Raw genomic sequence first — 27,754 nt, 5'->3', positions numbered from 1 at the left:
ACCTCCTCCTCCGCCTCCAATAAAGCGCAGCAAAAGTCACCGCTCCTCTTCCGTCAAGCAGCCAAACCCCGGAGCGAGGCAGAGCCGAGCAGAGCAGAGCCGAGCAGGAGAGAGGAGGACGGCGAGCACGTAAAACGAAACCACGGAAGCCTGCCTGCCTGCGTGTGTGTGTCTGTGTGTGTGTGTGTGTGTGTGTGTGAGAGAGAGGGCGGTTCGCACAACAAGGATGATTAATTAGTAAAATAAAGCCGTCGGTAACCGGACGCCGCAGTCGCAGCTGATCCGAGCAGCAGAGGACACACACCGGCGCATGTGGAGCCTCCTGTGTGTGTTTCTAGGCCAGGTAAGTCACACACACACACACACACACACACACACACACACACACACACACACACACACACACACACACACACACACACACACACACACACACACACACACACACACAGACTCTCTCCCTCTCACAGCCAAGCACGCGTCTCCTCGCGATCACGGCAGGCACACAGTTGCGCGTCAGCATTTTTGACTTGAGAGTCGTGAGGCTGAATCTGTGTGTATATTTTGTATGTAGGCTGTGTGTGTTAGCCCAGGTTGTGTGTTTGTAAGTCACCTCCGTCCCTGCGGGGGAGTTAAGTCCGTGACAGACGAGCTCACAAACTCAGCTCAGTTTGACATCCATAATTTACGAGCCGCAGTCAGTCAGTCAGTCGGGGCTGAGCGGCACGCAGCTTTCTGCAGAGCATCAAGGAGTCTCCTGCAGCCTGCGTGCGTGCGTGCATGTGTGCGCGTGCGTGCGTGCTGGACGACCCCACCATCACTAACCTATCCTCTCTCCCCTCCCCTCCTCTCTCCTCTCAATGTGACTGAGCGACCAGTAGACTACTACTAGATGTGTAAATGTCCGAGTGATTGGATCAATTTGGGAGAAGAGCAGCGTGTGTGTGCGTGTGTGTGTGTGCACGTGTAGCGCTGTGTGTGTGTGTGTGTGTGCGCAAAGTGCAGCCAATAACGATGGGAGGTGATATGTGAGCACTTATCACCGAGCAGCAGATTACATGTCAGACAGCCTCACCAGCAGCAGCAGCAACACTCCCTGATGGATTTTTGTTAGTTATTATAAAATAAATACATCATCATCAGCTCGTGCGCACACTTTGAATCCAGTGCAGGACAGTTGTTGTGTGATCTCTGATATTATTAGCCTATTTATAATATTCATTTTGCCAATGATAGAGAGATGTGTAGTGTGAGGAGGAGGGAGAGTTTCTTCAGCAGCAGCAGCAGATCTGATCCAGTCAAGTCGCTCACACTTTATGATTTAGTGAATTAACGCCCCTGTCTGTTTCCGCCCCCCCCCTCCTCACCCCCTCCTCCTCCTCATTGTCCCTCTTCAGTTTCAATAGGCTGCAGCGTCAGTGAGGCAGCTCCGTGCGCACTGGAAGCCCACGATTCAATTGGTGGAACCAGGGGGGAGCGCCGGCCTTTTCCACTGCAGGAGGAGCAGAGTTGGAGGAAGCCGAGACACGGAGAGAGAGGAAGAGAGGGAGAGAGAGAGGGAGAGAGAGAGGGAGAGAGAGAGGGAGAGAGAGAGAGAGAGAGAGAGAGCTGCCAAGACAGCAGCAGCAGCAGCAGCAGCCTGCGCAGTTTTAAAAAAGAAAACGGCATGAGGGACTTCACCCAAACTGCGCACTGACTCTGCAGGATGCACCGCTGCAGCTGCGCGCTTCGCTGAGAGACTCGAGAAGAGAAGAGACGCGCAGACTTCCAGTGCAGGAATTTGACTGAGGAATTTAGACGAACCGGTCGCTGTCTGTGTGTCTGTCTGTCTGACCGCAGCGGCGACATTTGGTTTGGTTTCCCCCACTGAGCGGCTATCATTCCTCCTCCTCCTCCTCTCCTCTCTCCTCCTGCACAGCGGCCGTGGCCTTGTAGCGGACATGGGAAATGTAAACAGGAGTCGGGCTGGATTTTAAACTACGCACTCGTCCCACGTCCTCCTCCTCCTCCCGGCCCCTCCCCTCCCGCTCCTTCTCCTCCCGGCCTGTCCGAGATGGAGACGGAGACGAGGGTCGTGCCGGAGCAGGGGCAGGAGCAGGGGCAGGGGGAATCGAACCCGGACCGGGAGCCCATGCACAGCGTCCACGGCCCCAACCGGATCCGGCCGTCCTCGTACCGGGCCCTGCGCAGCGCCGTGTCCAGCCTCGCGCGGCTCGACGACTTCAGCCGTGAGAAGATCGGCGCCGGCTTCTTCTCCGAGGTGTTCAAGGTGAGAGGGGCAACACACTTCACTTCACTCACATCACATCACTTCACTCTGCTCAACATCTGTGCACAACATCCTCCTGGTCGCCATGGATACGCAGCATCAAACTTTCAGTGTTTTTTTTTTCTTTCTTTTTTTAAATCAGATGTGTGAGCTGAGTTGAGCTGCTGCAACTTTTCAGCTGTTGTTGACTTCCTGTTAACTCCACTTGATCTCTCAGCATCTCTGAAAACAAACGGTACCCATGGCAACCCATATAACAACCAATATGCTATGATAAACCCAGCTGAATCAGAGTGAGTCAGTGAGTGAGTGATTGATTGGGTTTGTTTGTTTTGTGTGTGTGTGTGTGTGTGTGTGTGTGTGGACGCCTGGACGGATGGCGGATGGTGTCACATGTCCACAGTGACCCACATGTTGTGTAAAGTGGACTGGACGTGCTGTGTTGTGTTGTGGTAAGTGGAGACAATCAGGGCAGGTGGATCTGGAGTAGGTATCTCTCTCTCTCTATCTGGTTGGCCCAGTAGCCTTTAGTGACCTAATCCCAGAGAGCGTTTTATTAATGATGACAGCTGGATGTGATGGTAGAACAACAGAGAAAGAGAAAAAGAAAGCACTGAAATCAGTTCAGAGATGCTGAAAAAAAGAGTTTAATACTCAGAAAACTTGAAGCTCCAGAAGTTTTGTGTTTTTAATCTTTTACAACTTCCAGTGGTATAGACTCAGGACAGAAACCTGCTCGACTGTAGGCCTACCTGCCAGATGTGGGGCGTGCAGCTGTTTGTCTGTTGAACACTAGTGGGACTTAATGAATTTTCTCCCGTGAACGTTAAATACCAGGCTGCGCTCTCTGCTCTGCTCGCGGTGCCTTCAGGCGATCGAGCTCGATGACGGATCGAGTGTCTTATTGCTTCGATCTTGTGGTTTTGATGCACAGAGGTGATTACAGATAAAGTCCTGCTGCTGCCTCCGTCCTCGCTGTGCAGTTGACACAGTCTTGTGTTGCTCAAAGTCGGTTCATAGTTCATACAGATAGTTTTTTTTACGCTTTTGTGAGGGGCACGTTTGTGATGGGACAAGACTGACTTCCTTAGTGTCCTCAGTCCACATGTTGATGTATATCAGTGTGTGTAACATGTAGACATGAATGAGACACATTTATGAATAGCTTTTGGAGGTGTCATGTAAAAAAACAGGCCATTAATTTGATACAGAGGTTGCAGTACTCTTAATATTTGTCTATAATAATGATCTGAGTCCTTTATCATGTGTTTGTGTATATTTTGTAAGTGGATTGATTGGATTGTGGGTCTGACAAATTGATTTGCTCGGCTCTGCGACAGTGTGATGGATGTTTTTCACAATTATTGGAGATTAGTTTAAATGGATTATGCACCGATTAATCATGAAGAATCAATAATAAAGCAGTTGATCAAGAGTTAATATTCCCTGCACATTCTTCATTTAAAGCCCAGAGTGATGCTGTTTTCTTTAATATGGCTTCATGTCAGTGCTCCCAGGTCGTTGGTCTCATTCTCATCACATGTTAAACAGCTGCATCTGTGTCTTTTATAAGGGGAAGTCGGAGCCGTTTAATATCTGTTATCAATTGTGTCAAACTGCTACTCTCTTCATTAGTCAACCATTGAAAATATCCCCAAAGGAAACACTGTAAAAAGTCACTTGTGTTCAACTCTGTGTGACCAAACCTCCATTTATTTATTTTATAAATGTAGTCATTGTAGTTGAAAGTGAAGCGTGAGGCCTCCCTTCAGTCTCAAGTGGCGACAGTGATGCCCTCATGTTAATAAGAGATTATTAGGAGCTTCCTAATGCCCATGTGGGAGGAGTGCCAAGACTCACAGGAGGAAAAGTGTGTGAGTGAGTGTATTTCTGTCTGCTCCCTCTTTCCAAGTGTTTGTCTGATCTGAGTCTGTAGCTGAAGGTGTGATGTGGATTTGTTTGAAAAACGATGATCGACTTCTCTCATTAGATGTGAATCTGTGCTTTGTTTATACGTGGCCTTGCTGTGTTTTGGATGACTGTAGTTTTGAGAGGGGTCAAATATTTGGTATACGAGAAGTAAATGGAAATTTTCCACAACCTGCATAGGTAAAAAAAAACATGAGCTTTGGCAGGATGGTGGCGTCTGAGCTCTATATTTAAACCGTGTAGTTACAGAGATGAAGTGAAAGTGCAGGATTGTGACACTTCATAAAAAAGTCGTCTTAATTACCTTCTCTGAGCCAAGCCAGTCTATAAGAAAAGAAAGAAAAACGCATGGTTAAGTTGACCCTCGGCTCATTAAATAAGACTTTCTGTGCTGCGGTTTCCCTCCTGTGGGCTGTCTCCTCTTTTAAAGGAGGCTCTTCAGGCTCCACAAAGCCCCTCCCCTCAGCTTTGCCCTTTGAATGGCCAATGAGCATGCAAATGTGACCATGTTTACTGCTGCCTTGTCAAGTTGGCACTTAGGTTCGGATCAGCTTGCCCTTTGATAGCGCCATATAAATGCAAAATTGTTACCGCAGCTATCAGTCACATTTTAAAAAGAAGTTTGCTGACGGTGCTGAGTGAGCGATTGTTCCCGTGTCCCCGCTGTCGTGCAGAGGGAAAAGGCCTGAACCTCCCACCTCAGAGGGTTTGTTTATGAAGTTCAGCCCAGCACTAAAACGTATATGTTGCATATATTTACATTCAGGCTTTTGAAAATGCACGTCCTGAGCTCGGGCTACAAAGGCTCTGGCCTCCTGCCGTGTGTGAGTGTGGATGTGAGTGTGGATGTGTGAGTGTGTTTGTGCTGTTGTTGAGCTCCAGTCCTCAGTGCAGATCAATGGAGGCTCGCTGCAGGCAGAGAGGCAGCATGCATTCACCTCTCCAGTGTGCAATTGTGCAACCTGGGAAAAAAAAATAAAAAGAGCAAAAGACAAAAATGAGGGGGGAAAAGGACGGGAGCACACGTGTCAAGACAAATCCTTCAGGTGCTGTTTTTCATCTTCCTTTTTTAATATTCTTCAAAGGAAAGTTCCCCCTCTTCGTCTCTCTCTCCCTGTGTGCACATCACCAGCGAGGCTCCTGCTTTTGTTTTGTTTTGTTTTTTTCCATCAGGCTCAAACTCGACCTGAAAAAACCTGAAGGCACATTAGTAATAACCTCAATCACAAATAAATTGGCACCATCACTCATTGGTTAAGTGCACAGAGTCATTATATATTTATTCTGTCTGTTTCTCAGGGCTGCATGCTTTTTTTTTTTTCCTATTTGAACAAACAGGATGGTTCGATTTTTTAATTGGATTACCGAGCTTACTGCGTCATTTTCCAGCTGTTTCTGTTCTGATAATAGATTGGCATATTTGCTAATGCAGATAACACCTGCTGTCCAAGAAGCAGGAAACAGCAGGGCCTCTCTATTATCGGATTTGGTTCTCATTTGGCCCGTCTCCATAATTTACATGAGACATGGAAAATCTCACAACATTGTTTTGAGAAGCTCAGTGTCTCAGTCAGAGGCGTCTGTGAGCTTAATGTTAATGGACCAAGGTTTCTCCATCAGCGGCTAGTCTAGCACCACTATTATATCTGTATGAAACTAGAGTGTAAAAATGACATATTTGGGTTTCATAGTGATTTCTCTGTTTCCTTTTTTTGCCGGCTAAGCCGCGTCAACCAAGTGCTAGCTGCCAGCTTGCCTAAAGATAAATTAATCACCACTATCTTGATTTCTTAATCTGTAATATGACACAAAAGTCCTCAACATGTCATTTTTACACTTAATTGTTTTGTACAAAGTGAAAAAAGCCCTAGACAGAGGTCATGTTTAGCTACCTAAGCTAATTAGCTGCTAGTGTAGTTAGCCTACCACACTCAACTCAAACTTTATTTATAAAGCACTTGAAAAACAACTGAAGTTGACCAAAGTGCTGTACAGATCAATAAAAACATAGGAATACGATAAAATAGGCTACATAAGTAAAGTGCAATAGAATACAAACTGTATGGATGACATGAAACCAGTAGCAATCTTAGGCCTAATAAAAGGTCTTTTCCAAAAGGTTAACATAGCCTACACAAAGTTAACATGCATACAAAATGTCAAATGGCAGCATTTTCTTGAACATTGTGCAGTTAACTAAGATGAATTACGGTTTGCTGCCTTAATCATAAATCCATCCAAGCTCTGTTCCTCTTGCTCAGCGATTACCACACTATAGCCGATAGCACAGATTGATAAAGGTTTTATAGCTTTACCCGACATCGTCGTTTTGTCATTACAAGAAATAACCTCTAGGCTGATTTGATTGTTTTGATAACCGTAACAAAAAAGCGAGAGGTGTAATTTAAAATTGAAATAAGCTGCATTTACATGAGTCACTCCTTGAGAGTCTCTGCAGAACAAAAACCGGTCTACATGGGAACGATCCAACATGGGCTGTGACCGGCCCGGTTAGACTGGAGTGATGAGGTGTGTGTGTGTGTAGGTTTAATGTCATGTAGGAGATAATGGTTTAAGATGAAAGAGTAATTGCATAAGAACGGATATTTAAAACAGACGAGAGCATCCTGAGGACAAATACTGTTGACATGATGTGGACAGTGTGTGTGTCAGCTGCTTGTGACAGAGCGGTAATGTGAAGGAAATGGGTTGCCAAACACTGCTGTGGTGCCACTGCCTGTGAGTGTGTACTGTGTGTACTGTGTGTACTGTGTGTGTGTACAGTGTGTGGTGTATATCTGCTGTGCAAGCAGGAATTCAGCATTGACTTCTCGACCTTTAGTTGAATCATGCCATCTTAGAAAATGTTGATTTAAAGTGAATCGTTTCATATTATAGACAAGTTTTTTTGTGGATAATGAATTTAAATTACACTACATTGTTTGATATTCAGCAGTTTTGCACACTTGTCATTAGATTTATAATAAAGACTCTAGGTTGTGAATATTTCTGTGGTTTGAAAAATATATGCATGAGGCCTTTTCTGCCTTTTTAAAAAAAATTGGATGGGTGAAGTTACAGTAGTCCTTTCCAAAGAAGAGTCTTTTCTTTTTTGTGAGATCTTATCGGTTTTGGGTTCAGTTCATCAGTAACTAATCTTGACGAGTGACGAGTGATGGTGATTATGGGAGTCTCCCACCAGGACGTGTTGGGATGCGACCAGTTCCCCGTAAATCCGACTTTCATCTCTGCAAAAGAAAACACGACGATGATGACGGGAGGAAAAACAAACAGATTCTTCGGAGCTGCACACACGCACACACATAACCCATCATCATCCATCATCATCGGCCTGCGCTTGTGATCAGTTTCAGTTTTCCGGATTAGGAGGCTCACTTCACTTGGTGTGTGTGCGTGCGGCTTCTGGATGGTCGTGTCGGTATGAGGGAGCCAGTGCAGACTTGAACATCAGAGGCTTAGTGCAGCACTTTTCCCTCATTACTCCTCTTCCTCCCTCGCTCCAGTCGGGGCCTGCTCCTCCGCCATTCACTGCACAAGTATTCAGCTCTGTTTATGTTCTGCACAGCCGCACAAACACGAAAGCGCTGAGCGTGTCATGTGCCTGTCTTCACTTGACCACCGTGTTTACTGCTCTTTTTAGAAAAAGACAAAAAAAAACTTCAAGTGACCCAGGGATTAAAATGGAGAAGTCTTGATGAGAGTTGCACAACTTTTCTATTTCCTTCTCCCGTCCATTGCAGCTATCGTTGTTTTTTTGAAATATTTTTTTTATATTTATCTCAAAAGACGTTGATGTGTGTTTACATCAGTGCACAATGAGCGTTTCCTCCGCTCCTTCATGTATTGGCAGTGCGGTACACTGGAGCTGGACCTCAAGGAAAGCCGCTCCCTTGTGATAAGGTAAACAAATGGCTCAGTGTTTGCATGAGAGTGTCGACCAGAGCCGGTATCACAAAAGAATCGTTGCATGTTTTTGAGGTGCAGCAGCGATACATGGTGTTTCTGTGTCGTCATCGTCCGTCCCATCACTCTTTAAAGAGTCAGCCCACCGAAACGCCAGATACTCATTTAAGCCGTCGAACACACTGTGTATTTCTTTCACCCACGTCTTTTTTTGTTTTTTTCCCAGCAGATATCTGTGTGTGAGATCTCTGCCTCCACCCTGATGCCGTGGAAATGAATGGAGCTTAATTTGCGTTGGCTTGTTAAAGGATCAACAGCCATGTCTCTTTCCATGAACTGTGTCCTGTCCTGTCTCCTCGTTCCTCTACGTCACAGACGGTTGCTATAGGAGCTCCTTCTTCCTCTTCTACTAATTTTGACACCTTTTTTGCAAATGCAAAAACAAAAACGTGCATGCATGAACTTGTCGTGTTCAGGCTGGAGTATGCAGCAGCAGCAGGAGGAGGAGGAGGAGGAGGAGGAGGAGGAAGGGGGGCGGTCACCTCGGTGTCAGACCTGCACTGTTCAGTCAGTGTTCTCCCTCCCCTGGATCAGGTTGTGTTTCACAGAGGGGGGACCTCCCTGCTCACTCACTGATGGACCCGTCTCGGCTCGGTGCCTCCTCGTCTCACTCGGCCCACACGCACGCGCACACACACACACTCACACTCTGGCTGTGACACTCTCCTCCTCTGTCTCGTGCTTCTTCACGCTATAACCGAGAGCCCCCAGCCTCAGGCGGCGGCTTAAGCCCTGAGTAGTTTCTGTAGGAGAAGTAATTTTCTCGAGTCTCTGACATATACACACACACACACACACACACACACACACACACACACACACACACACACACACACACACCCTCGGGGACTTAACTCACAGCGTCTTCACACTTCAGCATAAAGCTCAAGTGTGAAATTGGTCGAGGCTTTCCTGTTTTTGTCATGAAGTCATTCTTCTTCTTTTAGAGGCAAATGATGCTTCAGCCTGGTTTTAAGAAGCTGCAGAAGTTGTTTAGTGATGCTGAGTCGCTCCAGTTTGAGTCTTTCTCATGTTAAAAACCACAACAACCCACTGAAGTCTCCGCTAAATGTTTAGATGTCATGGTTTTGCACTGTAGAGTCCTGTGGATTCATGAAACGGGATATTTAGGAAGTCTTGATGCATTTCCACTGGAGAGCCCCGTCTTTTATTCTAAGACCTTGTTGTTGTGGTTTTTATTTAACTAAAAGTAGATTTTTTTTAGATTTTCTGACGGTGCACGTTGAGCTGGTGGAATGATAACGATGGCCCCTGCTGGTGGGAAGTAAATCGACGAGAGAAAAGAGAGGAGAGGCCTTTAGAGCTGACCCAGTGTCCTGAGGCAAAGTCACTGTGTGTGTGTGTGTGTGTGTGTGTGTGCGTGCATCATAGGATGTGTGGTCACACTCGGCCGCACTCCACTGCTGCAGTGTATAATTTGTTCTGCAAAGAGTTTTCTCTTTTTAAGCCAACATGCTGAAAGTATGTGGACACCTGGAAAGTGTTTGTCCACATCACAACACTGAGGTCAAGGTCGTGTCCCAGGACGTTTCTATATCCTACAACTTGGTTTAAATGTGTTTTATGAATAAAAAAAAAAAGTGAAGTTTGACTTATTTTAGGCAAAACAAATAGCAATAAATTGCTAAGTAGAATTTTCTTCATCACAAGGAATTTGCTTTGGTATTTTCATTGCAGCAGCCACCATGGTACGGAGAGAGGAAATATAAACAATTACTACAACAACAAAAAACATTTCACAATAGAAATGTGAAAAAATGATGTAGAAAAATAAAGATTTGTTACTTTTGGTATTACTTCAATACTGGAATAGATTTGAAGCTGCTATTTGTGGAGAGATAAAAATAACTTAAAACATCTTAGCAGCCAAATTATTAACGTAAAATAAAACAAATCTCTGGACTTTGGATTTATTTGACCTTTATTTTTCTAAAACCATGTCCACAACCACGCAGACAAAAATGCCGATAAAGCATCATGACACAGAATTGTTTCGGTTTCAACCTCAAACCGACTGAAACACAATTTTTTTTCTGCTGATTCAGTCGTCATATTCTGTCTAAACAAATATTAAACCCCAATTTTTTATAAGCATGACACGTCCTCTCTCTCTCTCGCATCAGTCTCTGCCTCCTCAGGCCGCCAGCTAATGACAGACATCGCTGCACATGTTGGCTGCGTGGAGCGAGAGGCAGAGAGAGACGGTGACCTTTCCTCTGCTGACAGCAGCGCTTTATAAGGCTGAGTGTGTCTTTGAAGGAGAGCTGTAGGGAGTGTCCGAGTGTGTGTGTGTGTGTGTGTGTGTGCGTGTGCATGTGAGCAGAAGACTGTAGTAGGAGTGTGTGTGTGTGTGTGTGTGTGTGTGTGTGTAATTGCTCCATATTGTGGGGTAATCTGTCTTTATGTAGGCGTGGACGTTGGCATTCCAGTGGCGGCTCTGTGGAGATGACCGGTGCAGCGTTCGGCACAAAACATGTTTAAAATAAGAAAGAATGAAACGTTATATCCTTGTTGTTGTGGTGGTTAAGCCTCTCAGATGGCAAAATAAAAAACCCACACACACCTGAGAGTCGAGATTGTTGCCAAAGTCGCACTTGAACCTTGTGTTGACTCAGACGGACTCGCCCTGTGATGATGGTGGTGGTGATGATGAGTGAGAGGTTGTTTGTTTAGAGGCTAAAAACAGTGGGTCAAGCAGCAGCAGCAGCAGCAGCAGCAGCAGCAGCAGCAGCAGCAGCGTTGCACTTCTAACCACTGCTGCATCATCAGCAGTTGGCTCACACTCGCACTGTAACCTGCCTCTGTTTACGTGTGTGTGTGTGTCTGTGTGTGTGTGTCTGTGTGTGTGTGTGTGTGGGAGGGAGATGAGCTTGTAACGCCGTCTACAAATAAGTGAGAAGTCAGACAGACATGTGCTGGGAGAAGGCGGACAAGTGTGATGTAAATCCAGAGCCATGTGCCGCCCCACGCTCCTGTTTGCTCCATAAATCTTTTTGCTACTCAGGAGGAGTGTGTGTCTGTCTGTCTGTGTGTGTGTGTGTGTGTGTGTGTGTATGTGTCTTTGTGTGTGTAAAGAAACCTCTTAATCGGCTACCGAGCTGCGTCTCCCAGCCACATAAGTCTGCCTCATCCTCTAAAGTGCTGTAAATATATAAAGAGAAGCAGAGATTAGTCCTGCTCTCCCTCCAAACTCCTGCTGTGTGTTTAGACGTCTGCTCTGCTCGGCTCTGCTCGCGCTCGGACAGGAAGCAGCGACTGTGTGTGTGTGCGATTTTTTGTGTGTGTGCGTGCGTGCGTGTGTGTGTGATTTACATGTGTGCATCCATGCATGTGTGCAGCACTTTTGCCAGAGGCCGAGTCCTCAAGTGGCTCGGTGGAGAAAAGGATTTGAGTGCAGCAGAGACGGACTCTCATTGACTGGCAGAGAAGACGAAGAGGAGTGCTGCCTTCATCCAGTGTGTGTGTGTGTGTGTGTGTGTGTGTGTGACTGTGTGTGTATAGCATTACTCGCTGCACTCTAGTCTGGTCTCTAATAGGCTTTGTGGGTTGTTTTTTTTTCTTCTTCACATCACCGCTTGGATCCACAGTCCAGCTGAGATCCAGGCCAGTGTCACACACATTTGTGACTTCAGACTTTTGGCTCCTCACCCCCCCCCCCTACTCCCACTCCTCCTCCCTCCTCCTCCCTCCCCCCTCGACCATCCTCCCTCCCTATGTCTTTCATTACACTCTCATGTCACTAATGAAGACACACGACCCGAAACCCTCAAGTTGTCGGCTCAACTTTTTATTTATAGCTCAAAGGAAATCTGGTTTGCAGTCAGGCAGCAAGAGTCAAATTCCTGATCCAATGTGCAAATAAAAAAGTGCCGTTTCGCTACAATTAAAAACTTCAGATCAGCTGATTGACGGCTCTTTTTAAGTACAGCAGCAACTATTGGTTTTCCAGGAGCATTGCTGATTAGATAATATAGATTTGGCAGCGCTAAGTCATCTTATTTCAATAGATTTTACACTTTAAATGTGTTTTTCTGCAATCATTACCTCAAGCACAGCATGAAAACTGCTCATTCATATTGTTGGATAGTTCTTAAAATAAGCCTAATTTTTCACTAAACAATATTTTGATCAGGACCAAACATTATCTTAACGTTATTTATTTGTCAGCAGCGTGTTAGCAGCGTGGCTCTAGTTAGAAATGTCTGTCCACAACTTCAGTCTGGACTGAAATATCACAGCTGTTGAATGGATCGCTGTGTTACCTGATATGTTTTGACATGAATGTTTCCCAGAGGATGAATCCTATTGACGGAGGCCGTCGTCTTTTCCCGTGACGTGTAAATGTTGAAGTTTTAATTCATCCAGTGCTTTTTGCTTTTTAGTTTAAATCTTCATACCTGCCGTACTTTGTGCGATAGGAGCTGTTACTATACTGCTGCTCATAGGGAAGTGAAGGTGCTGCTGCGTGTATGTAGCCTTCAGTCAGCGCTACAAACACATTTATTGATCATACTTGTACTGTGGATTAAGTATTGAGCTTCAACATCCAAAAGTTAACAGTGTTATTGATCATTTGTGAATGTAAAAGCAAAGTGATCAAACGAGCAAATAGTAAAAGTTTGTCAAGAGGATTAGAAATAATTTGCCAACACTGTTTCCTCACCTTCACACTCACTCCTACAATATCGAACTGTGATGTCTCACACATACACAAACAGACACACAAACAGACACACAAGAAGACGAGAGAAAGTCAGAGGTGTCTCTAAGTCTAAGCGTGTGTGTGTGTGTGTGTGTGTGTGTGTGTGTGTGTGTGTGTGTGTGTGTGTGTCTTTGGACGTCTTGCCAAGTAAATGTGCACCGACATGCAGCCTGAGGGGAAGCATGTCCTTTCTCCATGGTAACCATACCAGACGGAGACGCTGTCATGGCAGCAGGTTGCAGCAGAGAAGCAGCCAAACACAAATGAAGACACTCGGATCTGACTCTGTGTCCAACAGCACCTTGAAGCTAATGCTAGTTAACAACACACTGTGTCTGTCTGTCTGTGTGTGTGTGTGTGTGTCTGTCTGTCTGTGTGTTCTTATCTGTGTATTATCATCATAAACGCTGATGCAGCGCTGCCGCCCTGTTAACTGATACATCCACTGCTTTAAATCATCATGTTTTCCAGCTGCTGTTGTGTCTTTTCTTTTGTTGTTGAATATTTTATTTTTGCTTTTTTTTTCAAGAACAAAGTTACAGTAACAAACTCAAATCAGGGGAAAATTCAATGTCCACAAGGTGGCAAAGTAAAAATCAAATGAACTCACAGTGACAAGGCAAGAGAAAGTGGGGGGAAAAAAAATAATGAGAGTAATAAATGAATAAATACATAGTACATTATACAATAATAATAAGAGATGTTGAGAGAGACATAGGGTAGCATCACTATTCATAGTTCATGCTGCTGTTGTGTCTTATATAAAAAGTGGAACTGGTGTTAATTGCTCCAGAGAGAAGGAAGAATATTTTCCATTGCTAAATTGCACCATTTCCCCACTTTGTTGTCAGATTTGTAAATAACTCTGTTGTGTAACCCCTTGTGTGTAAATTGTGAATTATATAAGAAAGGGCATTAATGTGGTTTCTTTTTGTTGTGTTTGTGTGTGCCTCAGGTGCAGCACCGCGTGTCGGGCCAGGTGATGGCTCTGAAGATGAACACAGAGGTCACCAACAGGGCCAACATGCTCAGGGAGGTGCAGCTCATGAACCGGCTGTCCCACCCCAACATCCTCAGGTTTATAGGAGTGTGTGTCCACGAGGGGCAGCTTCACGCCCTCACAGAGGTAACACGCCTGCACCACTGGGTTGTACTTTAACTAAAATAAAATAAAAACCAGACTCTGGATCTACATCATATATCAAAATCTCAGTTTACGGTCTAGTGCACATTTAGATGTTACGTAAGTGGAAGAGAACGATTTCCGTGTTGGTCCACATGTCGACCGTCCCCTCTCAGCTCCTCTCGTTAAGACATTTATGAAGTGGGATGATTAATTATGCAGCAGGATGACGTCTCACCGGGGAGATTCACTCAACTCTCGTCAGCGTGTTGCTTTTTACAGCGGTCATGATTCATCATTTTTATTCCCAGCCATCTTTCTTTTTCACATTTTATGAGTTACTTCTGTTTTTAAGCTACCTGAAACCTAAAACAAATTGATTAAACGCTTAAATCGTTTGTTTTTGTAATTTGTTCTTTTTTTTTAATTTTAGTTTGGTGCCTTTTTAAAACAGTCTATCTGTATCTGTCTTACATCTATTCCCTCGCTGCTTGAACACTGACGCTTCAGATCTCTGTACTGAGACTGCGGGTCAGGCAGGAGGTCGTGACATTTCACCTGTTTCTCACATGGGATCAGTTCACCTGTTGGTGTTGCCACGGTAACCGAGCAGGACAGTAAAGAAAAGGAAATGGATGAGAGGAGATAAGAGAGGGAAGGTGGGGGGGGTTGGTGCTCTGACGTCAAGAGTGGAAAATGCATTTGTTTGTTTGTATTTCTAAAGCTTTTCTTCGTGTTGTATTGATCTGAAAGGTCAGGGAGTTTCACACAAGGTGATTATTGTCACTATCACTGAAGAAAACAATGAGTTCATTGATGAATTTAGCTGATGGACACTGAAACACTCTCATGCTCTGGTTACTTTACTGTTTGTATCAGTATCATCATTGTCCAAAGAAAAACAAAACTGCATGCAAATTACCCTTCTGTTTGACCTAGATGGTCGATTGAAAGTGTTAGACACTCCTGACATGTAAGAAGCTCAAACCACTGGATGTTTGGTGTTAAAGGAATAGTTCACCAAAAAAATTAAATTCCCGGGGAGGGGGGTTCGTAGTCCAACGAAAACTTTATATGAGAGTAAAAGCGCCCGACACAAAAAGGTCCAGAAAACTACACAAAAACCATATAATATTCCTCCTTACTGCTCATCTGCTGCAATATAAGTGTCCTGAAGAGATATAGTTTACTCGAAACAACTTCATTTAGGAAATTTTTACAGCCTAAACAGTCCTGTATTGAATTTGCCTGGGGTGCAATACAGGACTTAAAAGCATGTATAAATAAAAAACTATTATTCATCAGCATGAGGGTGAATTTCATTTTTTTGGTGAACTATTCCTTTAAACCTTATTGATATAAAAAATGTCAAGAAAAGAGCAAACTCTCACCCTCACACACACACTGTGCATCACTAATAAATCTTGTTTAAACTTGTTGTTTTGTCCTGATGGTCCAGTTCATCAACGGCGGTAACCTGGAGCAGCTGTTGGGCAGCGACGTGTACCTGTCGTGGAGCGTGCGGCTCCGCCTCGCCCTGGACATCGCTCGGGGGCTCCGCTACCTGCACAGCAAGGGCATCTTCCACAGGGACCTCACCTCCAAGGTGACCACACACACACACACACACACACACACACACACACACACACACACACACACACACACACACACACACGCACACACACATGCACACACACATGCACACACACATGCACCAGTGCCCATGTGCAGTACACACTTATACACTCACACATCACTGAACATCGGCTCCACTGGGACGCTGCTCCTACGGCGGTGATACATGCACTGATGCACAGCGAAGTGCAGTCGCTCCAGGTTTTAATGCTCAAACACACACACTGACATGATAAAGGAGGTAAAACTAGATTATAACCTGAGGCCCCAGGACGAGATTGGCCCTCAGTCAAATCTTAGACTGTTGAAATGGCACTTTGGCTTTAGCTTCATTTCCCAAACTCGGTGGAGTTTTTTATATCCCATGTGTTGCTACTTGCTTCAAACACAGTTCTCAGGCCCCTGAGGTCTCATTCACAGTTTCATGTTTCGTCCTGTCGGTGATCTGGTTTTGTACGAACCAGCGCCAACATGAGTCCATCCACATGAGATATAATAATAGAGCCTGAACTGTTTTATTTCTGGACATAATTTCCCTTCTTACCATGCTGCTCCCTGTCTTCATGCTGTATAGATAAGGTGTACAGTTACATAAAAAGCTATTTTTCTTTTTATAAAGAAGCATTTTATGGAGCTAATTATTCTGGGAAAGATGAACTGGTGTTTTGTTTAGTTAGAAAACTAAAGAAAACTAACGACTAACTAAAGTTAACACCCCCAGAACATCCAGACACCTTTTGAGCTGCGAGTTTGCAAAGGAAACGTTGACGTGCTGGAAACGGCTGCAGATCAGACTGTGGTCACATCGCTGCTCCGACACTGACACAGTGAAATAATAAGCCCGTTTGTTTCTGACGGACTGGTAAATTGTAGCTGTGGAGGAGCAACAACGGCTGAGAACGGCCAATGTTTCCCAAAAAAACGTACAGATGTTAGCCTGACCTCTGACCCCCTCTGTTGCAGAACTGCCTGGTGCGCTGGGACGGCGGCGTGTGCTCGGCCGTGGTGGGAGACTTTGGCCTGGCGGAGAAAATCCCAGATTACAGGTGGGTGTCCCATTCATCATCAAATCTTCTTCTATCAACACGGAGCGATTAGATAAGTCACGCTCAATAAATTCTCACTCCTCATTCCTGCACATCTGCCTTTGTCTCTTGTTTATCTGCCGTGTCGCCACGATATCTCCCGCCGCCCGGTGCAAAGTGTTTTTTTAGAAAGCGCCTCCCTCAGCTTCTCTTTTCCTCCGATGACACACAATCACACGCAGAGAAATGAGACCCATTACTCACACAGACACACAGCCAGGTTTTTCCAGTGTGAGCAGGCAGATGTTGGAACTTTTATTATTATTATCATTATTATTAATATGCTGGAGGTTTGTTTCAGGGGGAAGGAGGCAGGACAGACGGCAGCTTGACTCACAGAGGTGACGTTAATATTTAATCTGAGCCGGCCGTGACGCACCGCGACTCTCCTCCTCCTCCTCCTCCTCCTCCTCCTCCTCCTCCTCTGTGTGTGTTTGCAGCTGTGTGATTTTTAATACCCACTGACATTTATGTGGCTTGTTTTGTTTTATTTTTTTATTCCCCGGGCATCAATTCACCGCTGACTGTAAGCGACGAGCGGAGTTACAGCCGTCCTCTGATGTGTGTTTTTATTTTCTCCAGCTGGTTTTCCAGTGACATCATGTCTCTCTCTCTCCCTCTCGTACGTAGTGTCGGATGGTCAAATTCTTCATGTTGCTAAAAGTAGAAACGGTGGTGGGGGAAATATTCCTTTTTTATTTTTCCTATTTTTTTTTTTTGCTACAAAGAAGGAAAAAGTCCTGATTTCAACATTTAACTGGTGTCGGCAGTAAAACAGCAGTGAACCGGGCTTGTAAATTGTTTGTCACTCAGGGGAAGAAACATGTTCACGCTCATCTCCAGGTTCAATAAAAGTTAAAGTGATCAGAGTTTAAAATCCAGCGTCAGTTCCTCAAACCGTGATGTCTTTTTAAAGGGATAGTTCAACATTTTGGCAGATTGGCCCATTGCCATAATCCCTATCTACTCTATCTAATTTACCTCAAAAACAACTCAGTCTAATATCGTTCCGTTATTATCTCATAGCGTGGTGAATGTGCAGGTCACAACTTGTCCACAAGAGTGTTTTGGAGTTGCTGGATTCTGTATTTGATGAGGGAAACCAAGAAATCCCAAATAAGCCTCCGTAGCGTAGCTCTTAGCAGCTTGCGGCTCTGCTCCGCCGTTCTAAAAATAGCTTGCACCGACAATTAAAGATAACAAACCTACTGCTATGACTATAGGGATTATGGCAATGGGCCAAAATGTTGAACTGCCCCTTTAAATCACAGTCTTTTAAGTTAGAAGACGTAATGATGTAGATGTTGTATAAACTTTGCTCACTTTTAAACTGAAGTCTAGTAAAAGAAACCATCTACCGAACATGGAGGAATAAACTCATTGAGACGGTAGTTCAACATTTTAGGAAATGTGTGTTTTTACTTTGTTTCTTGACCAAAGCTGGATGATGACGGCTACAGTGGCAGGATTTCATCTCCATCCAAGTTGCATTACGTTATCAACAAACACAGTTTAATCTAACTAATACAACACAAATCGTTGCGTCAAACATTCAGAGCTCAGACTGGAAAAACGATGTGACGTCAGCAGGAGCCGACAAAGCTGGAGTCCAGTCAATGAAACCAGACTGGAGGTTTGAGTTTGAGCCCCTCTGACTTATTAAAACAACATTCACATTATTTACAGTTTTGCCGTTTCACAGGCAGAGTCTGATCTTGTAAAAACTGATCTCAGAAGAGTCATGATGAAGAATAGTTTGGTTTGGTTGAAGCTGAAAGGCTTAAATGGTCTCGAAGAGTTTAGATCTTCACGCGTCCGCTTGGACAAAGTGTCTATAAATGGAGATCGAGGAGCTCGGTAACAGCTGGAGGCTCCAAGTTATGATTTGTTGTTACTCACTGGAGCTGGTTCATAAATCATGGAGGGACGGCTGCATGAAGGTTGATACCTCTGCTGCTACGAGCACAGACCTGATGGAGCAGCATCATGACCTGAGGGGGGGCTCTGATTGGGTGTAATGTCACGGTGTCGGTCCTGCAGCAGGACAGTGACCCTGAACATCAAAGTAAATCCACTACAGGGGGAAAAAAAAACTTCAAACGGAGAAAATCCACTTTTTTTTTTGGAGTCGGGGCCCAGATCTTAATCTTAATCCAGCGGACGGACGACGCTGTGGACTGACCCGCGGAGACCTGCTCACACCAGACACCCTGAGAACACGTCGCTTTTTTGGGGCCATATTTTCTTCTAGAAAATGCAACAGAGCAGTGAACAACACAAAGGAAACTGGACACAAGACATTTTCAGACTGTTTTTTTCTTCCCTATTTTTCTATCCCAGCTTGGGACCCCCATGGTCCTTCTGCCAACCCTCCACGGGACCCCTTCAACAAAGAACAACCTAGTTGTTGGTGTGAGAAGCAGTGTTTGCCTGAAGAAGGTCCTTAGACCAAAACGTTGCTATATTGCTAATATTTGTGCAAGGTACGCAGTAGTAATGCAGGATTCCTCTTTTTACAAATCAGTCCAGATCAGCTGAGCCTAGTCCGACGCACCTGTAAAAAACATGTGTGAAGACGCCTTTTACTTGGTATGAGAAGCAGGGGGAAAAAAGGAATGCATGAAGAGAAATAAATATAGATGGATGGATGGATGGATGGATGGATGGATGGATGGATGATAGTAACTTAATAAGTAAAGAAAAACAAACATACATACATAAAATAAGTGTACAGAATAAAAAAGTAGAATAGTCTGAGAATAAATAGATAAATGAGCAAATATTATAAATTAGGCCCCTACTACGTATAAAAGCACTCGCCTCCATACATGTCTATGAGGTGAAGGTGGCCTGAGAACACGTCTGAGCTGAAGCTGCTCTCTGAAGAACAACGGCCCAGTAATTACCCCCCCTCCCCCACCCATTGTAAATGTTTAATGGTCGCGTTTAATAAAGACGCAAAAGGTTATAATGGTTTGTGTGACATTAGCCGAGGGACATGGCGTCTACGCTTGGATGGAGGTCTGATTTTATGACCAGAGGCTTTACGGACCGACCCACCACCACCCCCCCCCCCCACCCTCTCCACCCCCCTCCCCCCCTCCCTCCTCCAGTGTCTAAGCTGAGCCAGGCCGATCACCACCTGGCTTCACACGTAACTCAGAAAGGAGAGCGGCATCAATCTTCTTATGCAACAGCAAATAAACACATCTGCCAAAAAAACTCACGGCCAAATATTCCCCCCTTCATCATCATCACCATCATCATCACCATCAGAGGAGTTGTAATTAAGTGCATAACTTGCACAAAGGCGCTTTTTTTGTTTTTCTTTCTTTTGTTTCCCAGCGTATCGCGCTACAACCTGAACCTGCTCGGCTCCACGTCCATACAAGTCCTTTTTATGATTGGGACGATTATTTCTCCATAAACAGTTTTGAGCAGGCGGCTGATGATGATGATGATGATGATGCAGAGCAGCCGCAGAATAGTTAGGATGTCGAGGCTTAACCTTGAAGAAACACAGCAGCGACGCACACACACACACACACACACACACACACACACACACACACACACACACACACACACACACACACACACACTCATGTCCCGTCAGCTCCTCTTGTCTGCAGCCGTTTAGCAAACACAGGACGTCTTGCTGAGACGAGACAGCTGCCACTGTAACCTGGCCTGCCCTTTTCCTCTCCGTGTGTGTGTGTGTGTGTGTGTGTGTGTTTCCACTGGTTGTGTTTGTTTGTGTGCCTGGCCACCTTTTGTGTTTACCCAAGTGTGCGTCATTGTCGGTGGAGGTTTGAAAAGCTCTGTGGGTTTTCGTGCTTTTTGACGAAATCTTAGTTTCTGCTTTTATAACATCTCCTTTTAAGACGTGTGAAACGAGCATGAGGCTAAAAACAAAGCTAACACTTCTCCCATGTGAGCTGGAGGCCTCCACCTGACTGTGTGTGTGTGTGTCTGTGTCATTTTTGCATTCCTGCACCTATCTATCTAAACGTGAAGCCTGCGTTTGCTCCGGTGTGTGTTTTCCAAAGCAGCTGGTGGATTGTGGCCTCGTCGTTGTGTTTGCTCTTTATTTTAGTCAAACACTGACGGTTCCTGCAGCCAGAGAACGGACCATGTTGACAACCCTCCTTCGTGTGTGTGTGTGTGTGTGTGTGTGTGTGTCACCAGTCTGCTTGTGGCATGGAAGGAGAGAGGGAAGGAGGGAAGGAGAGGAGATGAAGAGGGTTTAGGGAAAGCACTCCAAATAAGGTCAAACTATTCCAGTCCTCCTGCTTTTCTCTCGGCCTCCCTGGATCTCTCTCAGAACGAGTCGCTCCTGTCCTTCGTGCTCTTTACGTCCTCTCCAGTCGTTCTTTAATTGTTTTGTCTTCATTTCTTTCTCTTTTTTTTTTTTCTTCCCTCTGCTGCTGCTTTCACTACTCCTGATTCGGTCGGACCACTTCTCCAAATGTTGTTTACATTGGGAGTCACGACCGTCTCTGCATCACTTCCCCCCTGTTTTTTTTTTTTTTTTTTTTTTTTTTTGCAGTATCATGGCCCACAGTAGCAGATGGAAATAGCACAGAGAGGAAGTATCTGCCAGCAGGGTGTGTGTGTGTGTGTGTGTGTGTGTGCACGTTGTCCTTGCACATTCTTGTCTTCCTTCCTTTTTATTCTGCTTAAATTTCACAACCATATCGCTGCAAAACTGAAAAACACCGAGGGTTTCTTAGATACAAAGGAAGTACACACACATGCACACACAGGTTTTTCAGCTCATAAAAGCCTCTTGATTGGGTCCTGTGTTAATGAAATGGAGCATGATACCTGCTCTTTGACCGCTTTTTTACCTGTGAAGTCTGCAGACAAACATCATCCTGATGCTCAGACCTGTGTAATTCAAGCTCCTTTTGTTTATTATTGAATATTTTCTCTGTTGTTTGGTCCAAGAAAATGTCAGAAAACAGATGTTAGATAAAGACACGGGCTCTTAATTAAAGTGTAAATGTGCTCATCTAACTTCTAGTCTAATCTAGTTTATTGTCCCCAGAGGCAAATCTGCTGTGTTGAGACAGAAACATTAAAACTTAATAAAACCAAAAGATACATAATGATGATAACAAATGCTTCGACCCAACGTGTGATAAATCATCCAGATCGAAGATCAAAATCTTCAAACAGCTGCTTTTATCTGATCAGTGGCTCAAAAAGACGCCAACGCAGCGAATTCATCAGAGGTAATTGAACTAAATACTTTACACAACAATTTCAAAATGTTCAAGTCGACGCACAAATACAATGAAATTCTGACGCAATACGTGTTTCTCAGATTAACATAAGCAAACAATTTTGTCCATTCACACCTTTTTGAAGACAGGATGTCATAATAAGAACTGGTGTTGAGTCGATATACATGTTCATCTGTTGAAAAGAAACGTTAGAGGCCAAAACAAAGCTGTTTTTTGTATCTCTTTTGTGTTTTTTTTTTTTTATTGATCAATGGAGGTTTGTGTATACTCTGTTGTTTTCTTTGAATTCATTTATTCCTACACTTGATGTTTAAATATAGGAATTTTGTATTTATTCTGCAGTTTTTCTTTTAATTTATTTAATTCCCTGTGAGTGCACCTTGCTTCCTGAGGCAGGATCCATAAAACTGAACAGAACAAGATCCTGTTTAACTCATTTAACTTGTCTATGATATGATATTATATTATTAATGTTGGTTTAACATCTCACTTTCCCCTCTCTCCTCTCTTTTCCATCCTTTCCTCTCCCCTCTCTGCAGTGAGGAGGAGGACCAGGAGCCGCTGGCTGTGGTGGGCTCCCCCTACTGGATGGCCCCGGAGGTGCTGCGAGGGGAGGTGTATAATGAGAAGGTACTGACGGATCCTCTCAGCTCAGGTTGCTGCAACAGTTCAAGGTCCACAGTGGGTGTGACGAAAGCTGCTCAAATAAACCCCCCGGGAACCAGGCAGTGAAATAAAGCAATAAATATTAAATAAATCAGTTATTATGTCCACGGCAAACAGGAATCCAGTTATATAAGAGCTGCACTGCTTGGCCTGGGTTACTAATATTTTTCTGTGTGCGCTTGGTGGAAATCTTGATTGCCTGTTAGAGCTGCATGATTATGTTTCTATGGTGTTGCATCACGTAGTCGCTCCGAGCTTCAGGAAACTACAGACAATTATAAACCAGATCAGAATTTAGATTATATAGAAAAAGACTAAAAATAAATACCAATCCACATAACTTGCATAGTTGTGTTTTTGACAGCCGCCGTCTGCAATAAAACTTAGAGAGCACAGTTAAAGAAAACTTGCGTGTTCCTCTTTATTTTTGATTTTATACAGTTTAGTCAAATGAAAGTGAAGTGAGAAGTAAAAGATATGAGTCAAGTGGCGTCTTCCTGTTTTACTTTATGTCATCTTCACCTTCTTTAACCTTTGTGTGTGTCTGTGTGTGTCTGTGTGTCTTCTCCCTCTGTGTAGGTGGACGTGTTTGCGTACGGGATCATCCTGTGTGAGATCATAGCGAGGATACAGGCCGACCCCGACATCCTGCCGCGCACTGAGGTGAAGCCCCCCACCGCTCCTTCGTCATCACATACTCATCATCCTCCTGTTTATATAATCAGTGTTTGTATTTCAGCTGGTTGTGAAAGCACATATATGTTTCAAAATGACTCGCAACTTTCAGCCACAGTTGCAACAGGTCGGATATGATTTTAGAGAAATTATGTCAAATTGTAGAAGTCGAGTTTCTGCTGCTGATCGCGATCTGGGACAAACAGGAAGCTGATTTTCTTATCTCAATAGCAGCACTGCACGTTTCTAAACTTGTAAACAGGCCTCAAATTAAGTGAAGAATGAGATCTGCAAAAACAAATTGCAAATATTTCTTCAGAAATGTATCATTAAAAAACATTTTTATTTGTCAGATATCCAGGTTTATTCCAGTTTGACATCTTCTGCCACAAAATAACTAAATCTGTTGTACTAACTGCACTAATAGCACATGTAATAATAGGTTAATACTATTATAAATATTGTATATAAGTTGTATGTAGTGTAGATTAAAGGTGCAGCATCAGGATTGAATTGTTTTTGGTGGCAGAAATGATGGATTTCAGGGTTTTACAGCAACAATCCACATTTCTGTTGAGCCCAGTTTAAAACCTCTTCATGTTTTTCTCTGCAGGACTTTGGTCTGGATGTGGAGACCTTTCAGCAGATGGTGGGAGACTGTCCTCCAGACTTCCTGGATCTGGCCATCTCCTGCTGTAATGTAAGAAACTCTCCTGACGACAGTGCACTGATTTTATTTATGACCAGAAAAGTTTTACACCTAACCTCTGGACAGAAAAGTCCAGATCGAGATGTGACACAGAAACACGCCCATAACACTCCCAACACACACATCACAGCAGAGTAAACGGTCTTTAAGTGAAGAGAACAAGGCGTGTATTTGACCTTGTGCTCCTGTACTGCGCCATAAAACTATCACTGCTCTCACACAGAGAAACGAAAGTAGAACAACAAATCAGTTAATACGGAGAGTGGGCTGAGTTTTACTTTCTGTAAATGGCTCATAAACGACAAAGGAGCAAACAGGGATGAAATAATAAAGTTTAATAGAAGGAAACGCAGCTTCTGTTTTGCTCTTTCATTCCAAGATGCCAAATATTACTGAAGAACTGTATGAAAACTACGACTATCACTTAAAAATTACAATTAATGTAACTTAGAGGCATCTTTTAGGGAACCCAAGGACACTCTCTACAGCAAATGAAGCATTTAGAAATGTAAACAATATGAAATGTATGAAAGAAATGTTCAATGTGCATAACAAATAATTTGATCCATTATACCACATGATTATTTGTATATATCATATAGAACATTGTTGTTTTAATGGCTTGGTGACGTCAGGTGCTGAGTCTCCTCTGTCCGTCCTGCTCTTGTTCACTCTGTCGACTCTCTCTCTCTCTCCGTCCCGGCAGATGAACGCAGCGCTCCGTCCGTCCTTCTCCCAGATCGTAGCCGAGCTGGAGAGGAGACAGGCCGAGAGGAAGCAGAGGGACGAGCCGGCCGTCAAAGGTCAGTCAGTCACCTGCAGCCGCACCTGAGAGTCGACGGTGCTCGTTTGTGTAAATCACCACAAAATGTTTTACCTTGTCCTTGGGTTGTTATTGTCGTTTGTGTGATTGTGTACAGAGTTTTAGTCTATTCTTATAAATAACTGTATATATTCTTGAAACATTTTTGGTACAAACCTATACGTTTGTCTTATATTGTTTTTATATTTCTATATTTGCATATTTGGTAAGCCTTTAATTTACAGGCCACTAATTACATGATAATATCAAGAAATAGCCAAGAAATAACAAGTAATTGCAAGTAATTGCATCATAATGTCAAGAAATAGCCTAGAAACAATTTCATAGTAATGTCGAGACATATACTGTAGCAAAGATATAACAATTGAAAAATTCTGGCCTTTCCCAAAAAATTCAAAGCATGTGTAAGCTTTTGTTTTTATGAAAAAGATGACATTACTATGAATTTGACCGTTATTTCTTGGCTATTTCTTGACATTATCATGTAGCCTAATTAGCAGCCTGTAAATTAAAGCGTCACCAAATATTCTTCTACTTTTTAACCGTGTATGTTTCAAATGTTTCTGTAACGACAACGTTTTCCATGTGGGATAAATAATCAGTCTTACGTTTTTGTTTTCTGTTTTAAAGCTGCGTCTCCAGCTCTCGGCCCCCTGCGGAGACGCTCCCTCTGCCTCCCGGCGGACCCTCGCCTCTCCCGCAGCAAGTCGGACATGCTGCACCCGGACACGCCGGTGGCCCCTCCCACGCGGGTCAACCCCTTCTCCCTGCGCGAGGACCTGAAGGGCGGCAAGATCAAGCTGTTCGACACCCCCAGCAAGTCGGTGATCTCGCTGACCTTCACCCTGCCGCCGCCGCCGTACTGCGACGACTCCGGGTCGGAGGCCGACGGCGGCGGCGGCGACCAGCCCCGGAGGCACCGGCGCTGCCACTCGCTGCCCTGCACGCCGCCGCCGCACCTCACGGCGGCGCCCAACACCGTCCTCACCGAGGAGGACTCGACCTCGGAGACCAACGGAGAGACGAACGGCGAGAGCGAGGAGGACACGCTGCTGGGGGAGGAGACGGAGACGGAGGAGGAGGTCGGGGGGAGTCGGAGGACGGGGAGGGGGAGGGGGAGGGGGAGGGGGGGTCGGCAGGAGGGCGACTCGGGGCTTCCTCTGTCCCTCGAGCCGCTGTCGTTGGACCAAGACGAGGAAGAGGAGGAGGAGGAGGAGGAGGAGGAGGAAGAGGAGCCGATGGACTGCACCAGTTCTCCAGACACACAAGACAGCACTTCATCTCCGTGCTCCGGCTCCTCGCCGCCGCCCTCCCACTCCTCCACGCCGCTCCAACCGACCACCACCACCGCCGCCGCCGCCGCCGCTCCCTTCGCCAACGGCTGGGGGTCGGCCATCTCCAACGGGCCGCCGTGCCTCCCCCCCCTCACCCATCTGGACAACAACAACGTGGTCGTGAGTCGACCGTTGGGCTGGAGCAGCTCCACCACTAATAACGCCGCCGCCACCACCACTGGCGCCGCCACCAACAACAACGGCTACCACTCGCCGCCCAGCGACCCCGCCGGCTCGTCGCCCTTCGGCTCCGGCAGCGGCCACTCGCTGTCGCTGGACCAGGAGGAGGTGGTCTCCTGCCCCGGCTGCTGCCTCGCCGGCCTGCGCTTCCCCTCCGTGTGTCTGCGAGCCGCGCCGCCGCGCAGGAACCCCTACAAGAACCTGAACGGGGACCACGCCGCCTCGCGGGGGCTGCTCTGCCCGCCGGGGCCCAAGGGTCTGCCGCTGCCGCCGCCCTCGCCGACCCCGACCAGCACCACCACCAGCCTGGGGGCGGAGCCGGGGCGGGCGCTGCCGGGGGCGCAGACATAGACAGACTCGATCATTGTGGACTCATCGACACCAAAAAGAAAAGACACATTAAAAGACACATGTGGAAAAACACCTGCAGCTCTTCCCTGGAGATCAAGTGGGGTCTTCTCTAAAGTTTGCACAGATTTTAACACAGCAATACCCCCCAATACCCCAAATCCCCCTCCTCTCCCCCGCTCGTTCTCCAGACTCACTGCTCAGGTGGCGGTTTCACTAAAACACACTCCAGACTCTAGACAGTGACGCTCTCCTCTAAAGCCGAGCCGTCTCTGCTGGCGACCCTTCTCTGTTTTGTTTCTGTTTCCTCCCTCCCTCCCTCCCTCCACGCTGTGTCGCCCTCTGCTGGGCTGAGGGCGACATACACACACACACACACACACACACACACACATACACTTGCACACACACAGACACACACTCTGAGATGTCAGCTGTGCCTGTTGAGACCTGACGAACGAACGAACGAACGAACGGACAATCGATCGATCAGCAGCATCCAGAACTGATCAGCATGTACAACACTCCAGTTTGGGGCCCAGGCCGGTTAGATCCTGTATATTTGCGGATGTAAAGATTCTTACAACTGATGATGATGATGATGATATTGATGATGATGATGATGATGATGATGATGATGAATGTTAAGCTTAGTATTACTGTTGCAATGATTTATTTTGATGTTTGGTGCTGTTTCTAAATGAACAGGCAGTTTTGCTTTAATGTCTTTAATTATCAAGAGGTGTATAGTTCCCTGCTGAGGTGTGTATGAGTGTGTGTGTGTGTGTGTGTGTGTGTGTGTGCGCGTGTGTGTGTGTTGTACACCGTTCTTATGACTATTTTTGTTGCTGTATGATCTGTCGGCCCCTCCGGTTGCCTGGTTAAGCACTTCACATGTATTACTGTTGTTAATAAGGAAGCTATTGATATCATTATTATTATTACCTTTTTTTTGGGAATGAATGGTCAAAGACCTGCTTAAGAGATGTACAGATTCTTATTATTTAAAGATGGCATTG

General features: G+C 45.2%; 1 protein-coding gene and 1 long non-coding RNA gene across 3 annotated transcripts; both read left to right on the top strand.

Annotated features, from left to right (window-relative positions):
* Nucleotides 1–26: 26 nt before the first annotated feature.
* Nucleotides 27–1,577, top strand: LOC146969162 (uncharacterized). 2 transcript variants are annotated; one of them, XR_015038202.1, is made up of 3 exons: nt 27–174; nt 208–343; nt 1,398–1,577. It is a non-coding gene; the product is annotated as an uncharacterized LOC146969162 (long non-coding RNA). The 2 variants fall into 2 exon arrangements; XR_015038203.1 differs by having other exon boundaries at nt 28–170.
* Nucleotides 1,578–1,589: 12 nt separating this feature from the next.
* On the top strand, nt 1,590–27,754 carry tesk1b (testis associated actin remodelling kinase 1b). The gene is made up of 9 exons (XM_085806246.1): nt 1,590–2,269; nt 13,861–14,031; nt 15,488–15,634; nt 16,630–16,712; nt 22,540–22,630; nt 23,246–23,329; nt 23,955–24,041; nt 24,757–24,853; nt 25,504–27,754. The coding sequence occupies exons 1-9, from the start codon at nt 2,054–2,056 to the stop codon at nt 26,736–26,738; spliced, it is 2,211 nt and encodes a 736-aa protein (XP_085662372.1). The 5' UTR covers nt 1,590–2,053; the 3' UTR covers nt 26,739–27,754.

This window comes from Trachurus japonicus, chromosome 18, assembly GCF_045865225.1.
Source record: "Trachurus japonicus isolate A0001 chromosome 18, Traja_1.0".
NCBI classification, from domain to species: Eukaryota; Metazoa; Chordata; class Actinopteri; order Carangiformes; family Carangidae; genus Trachurus; species Trachurus japonicus.
The sequence above is the reverse complement of the archived record's forward strand: the minus strand, read 5'-3'. Positions and strand labels throughout refer to the sequence as shown.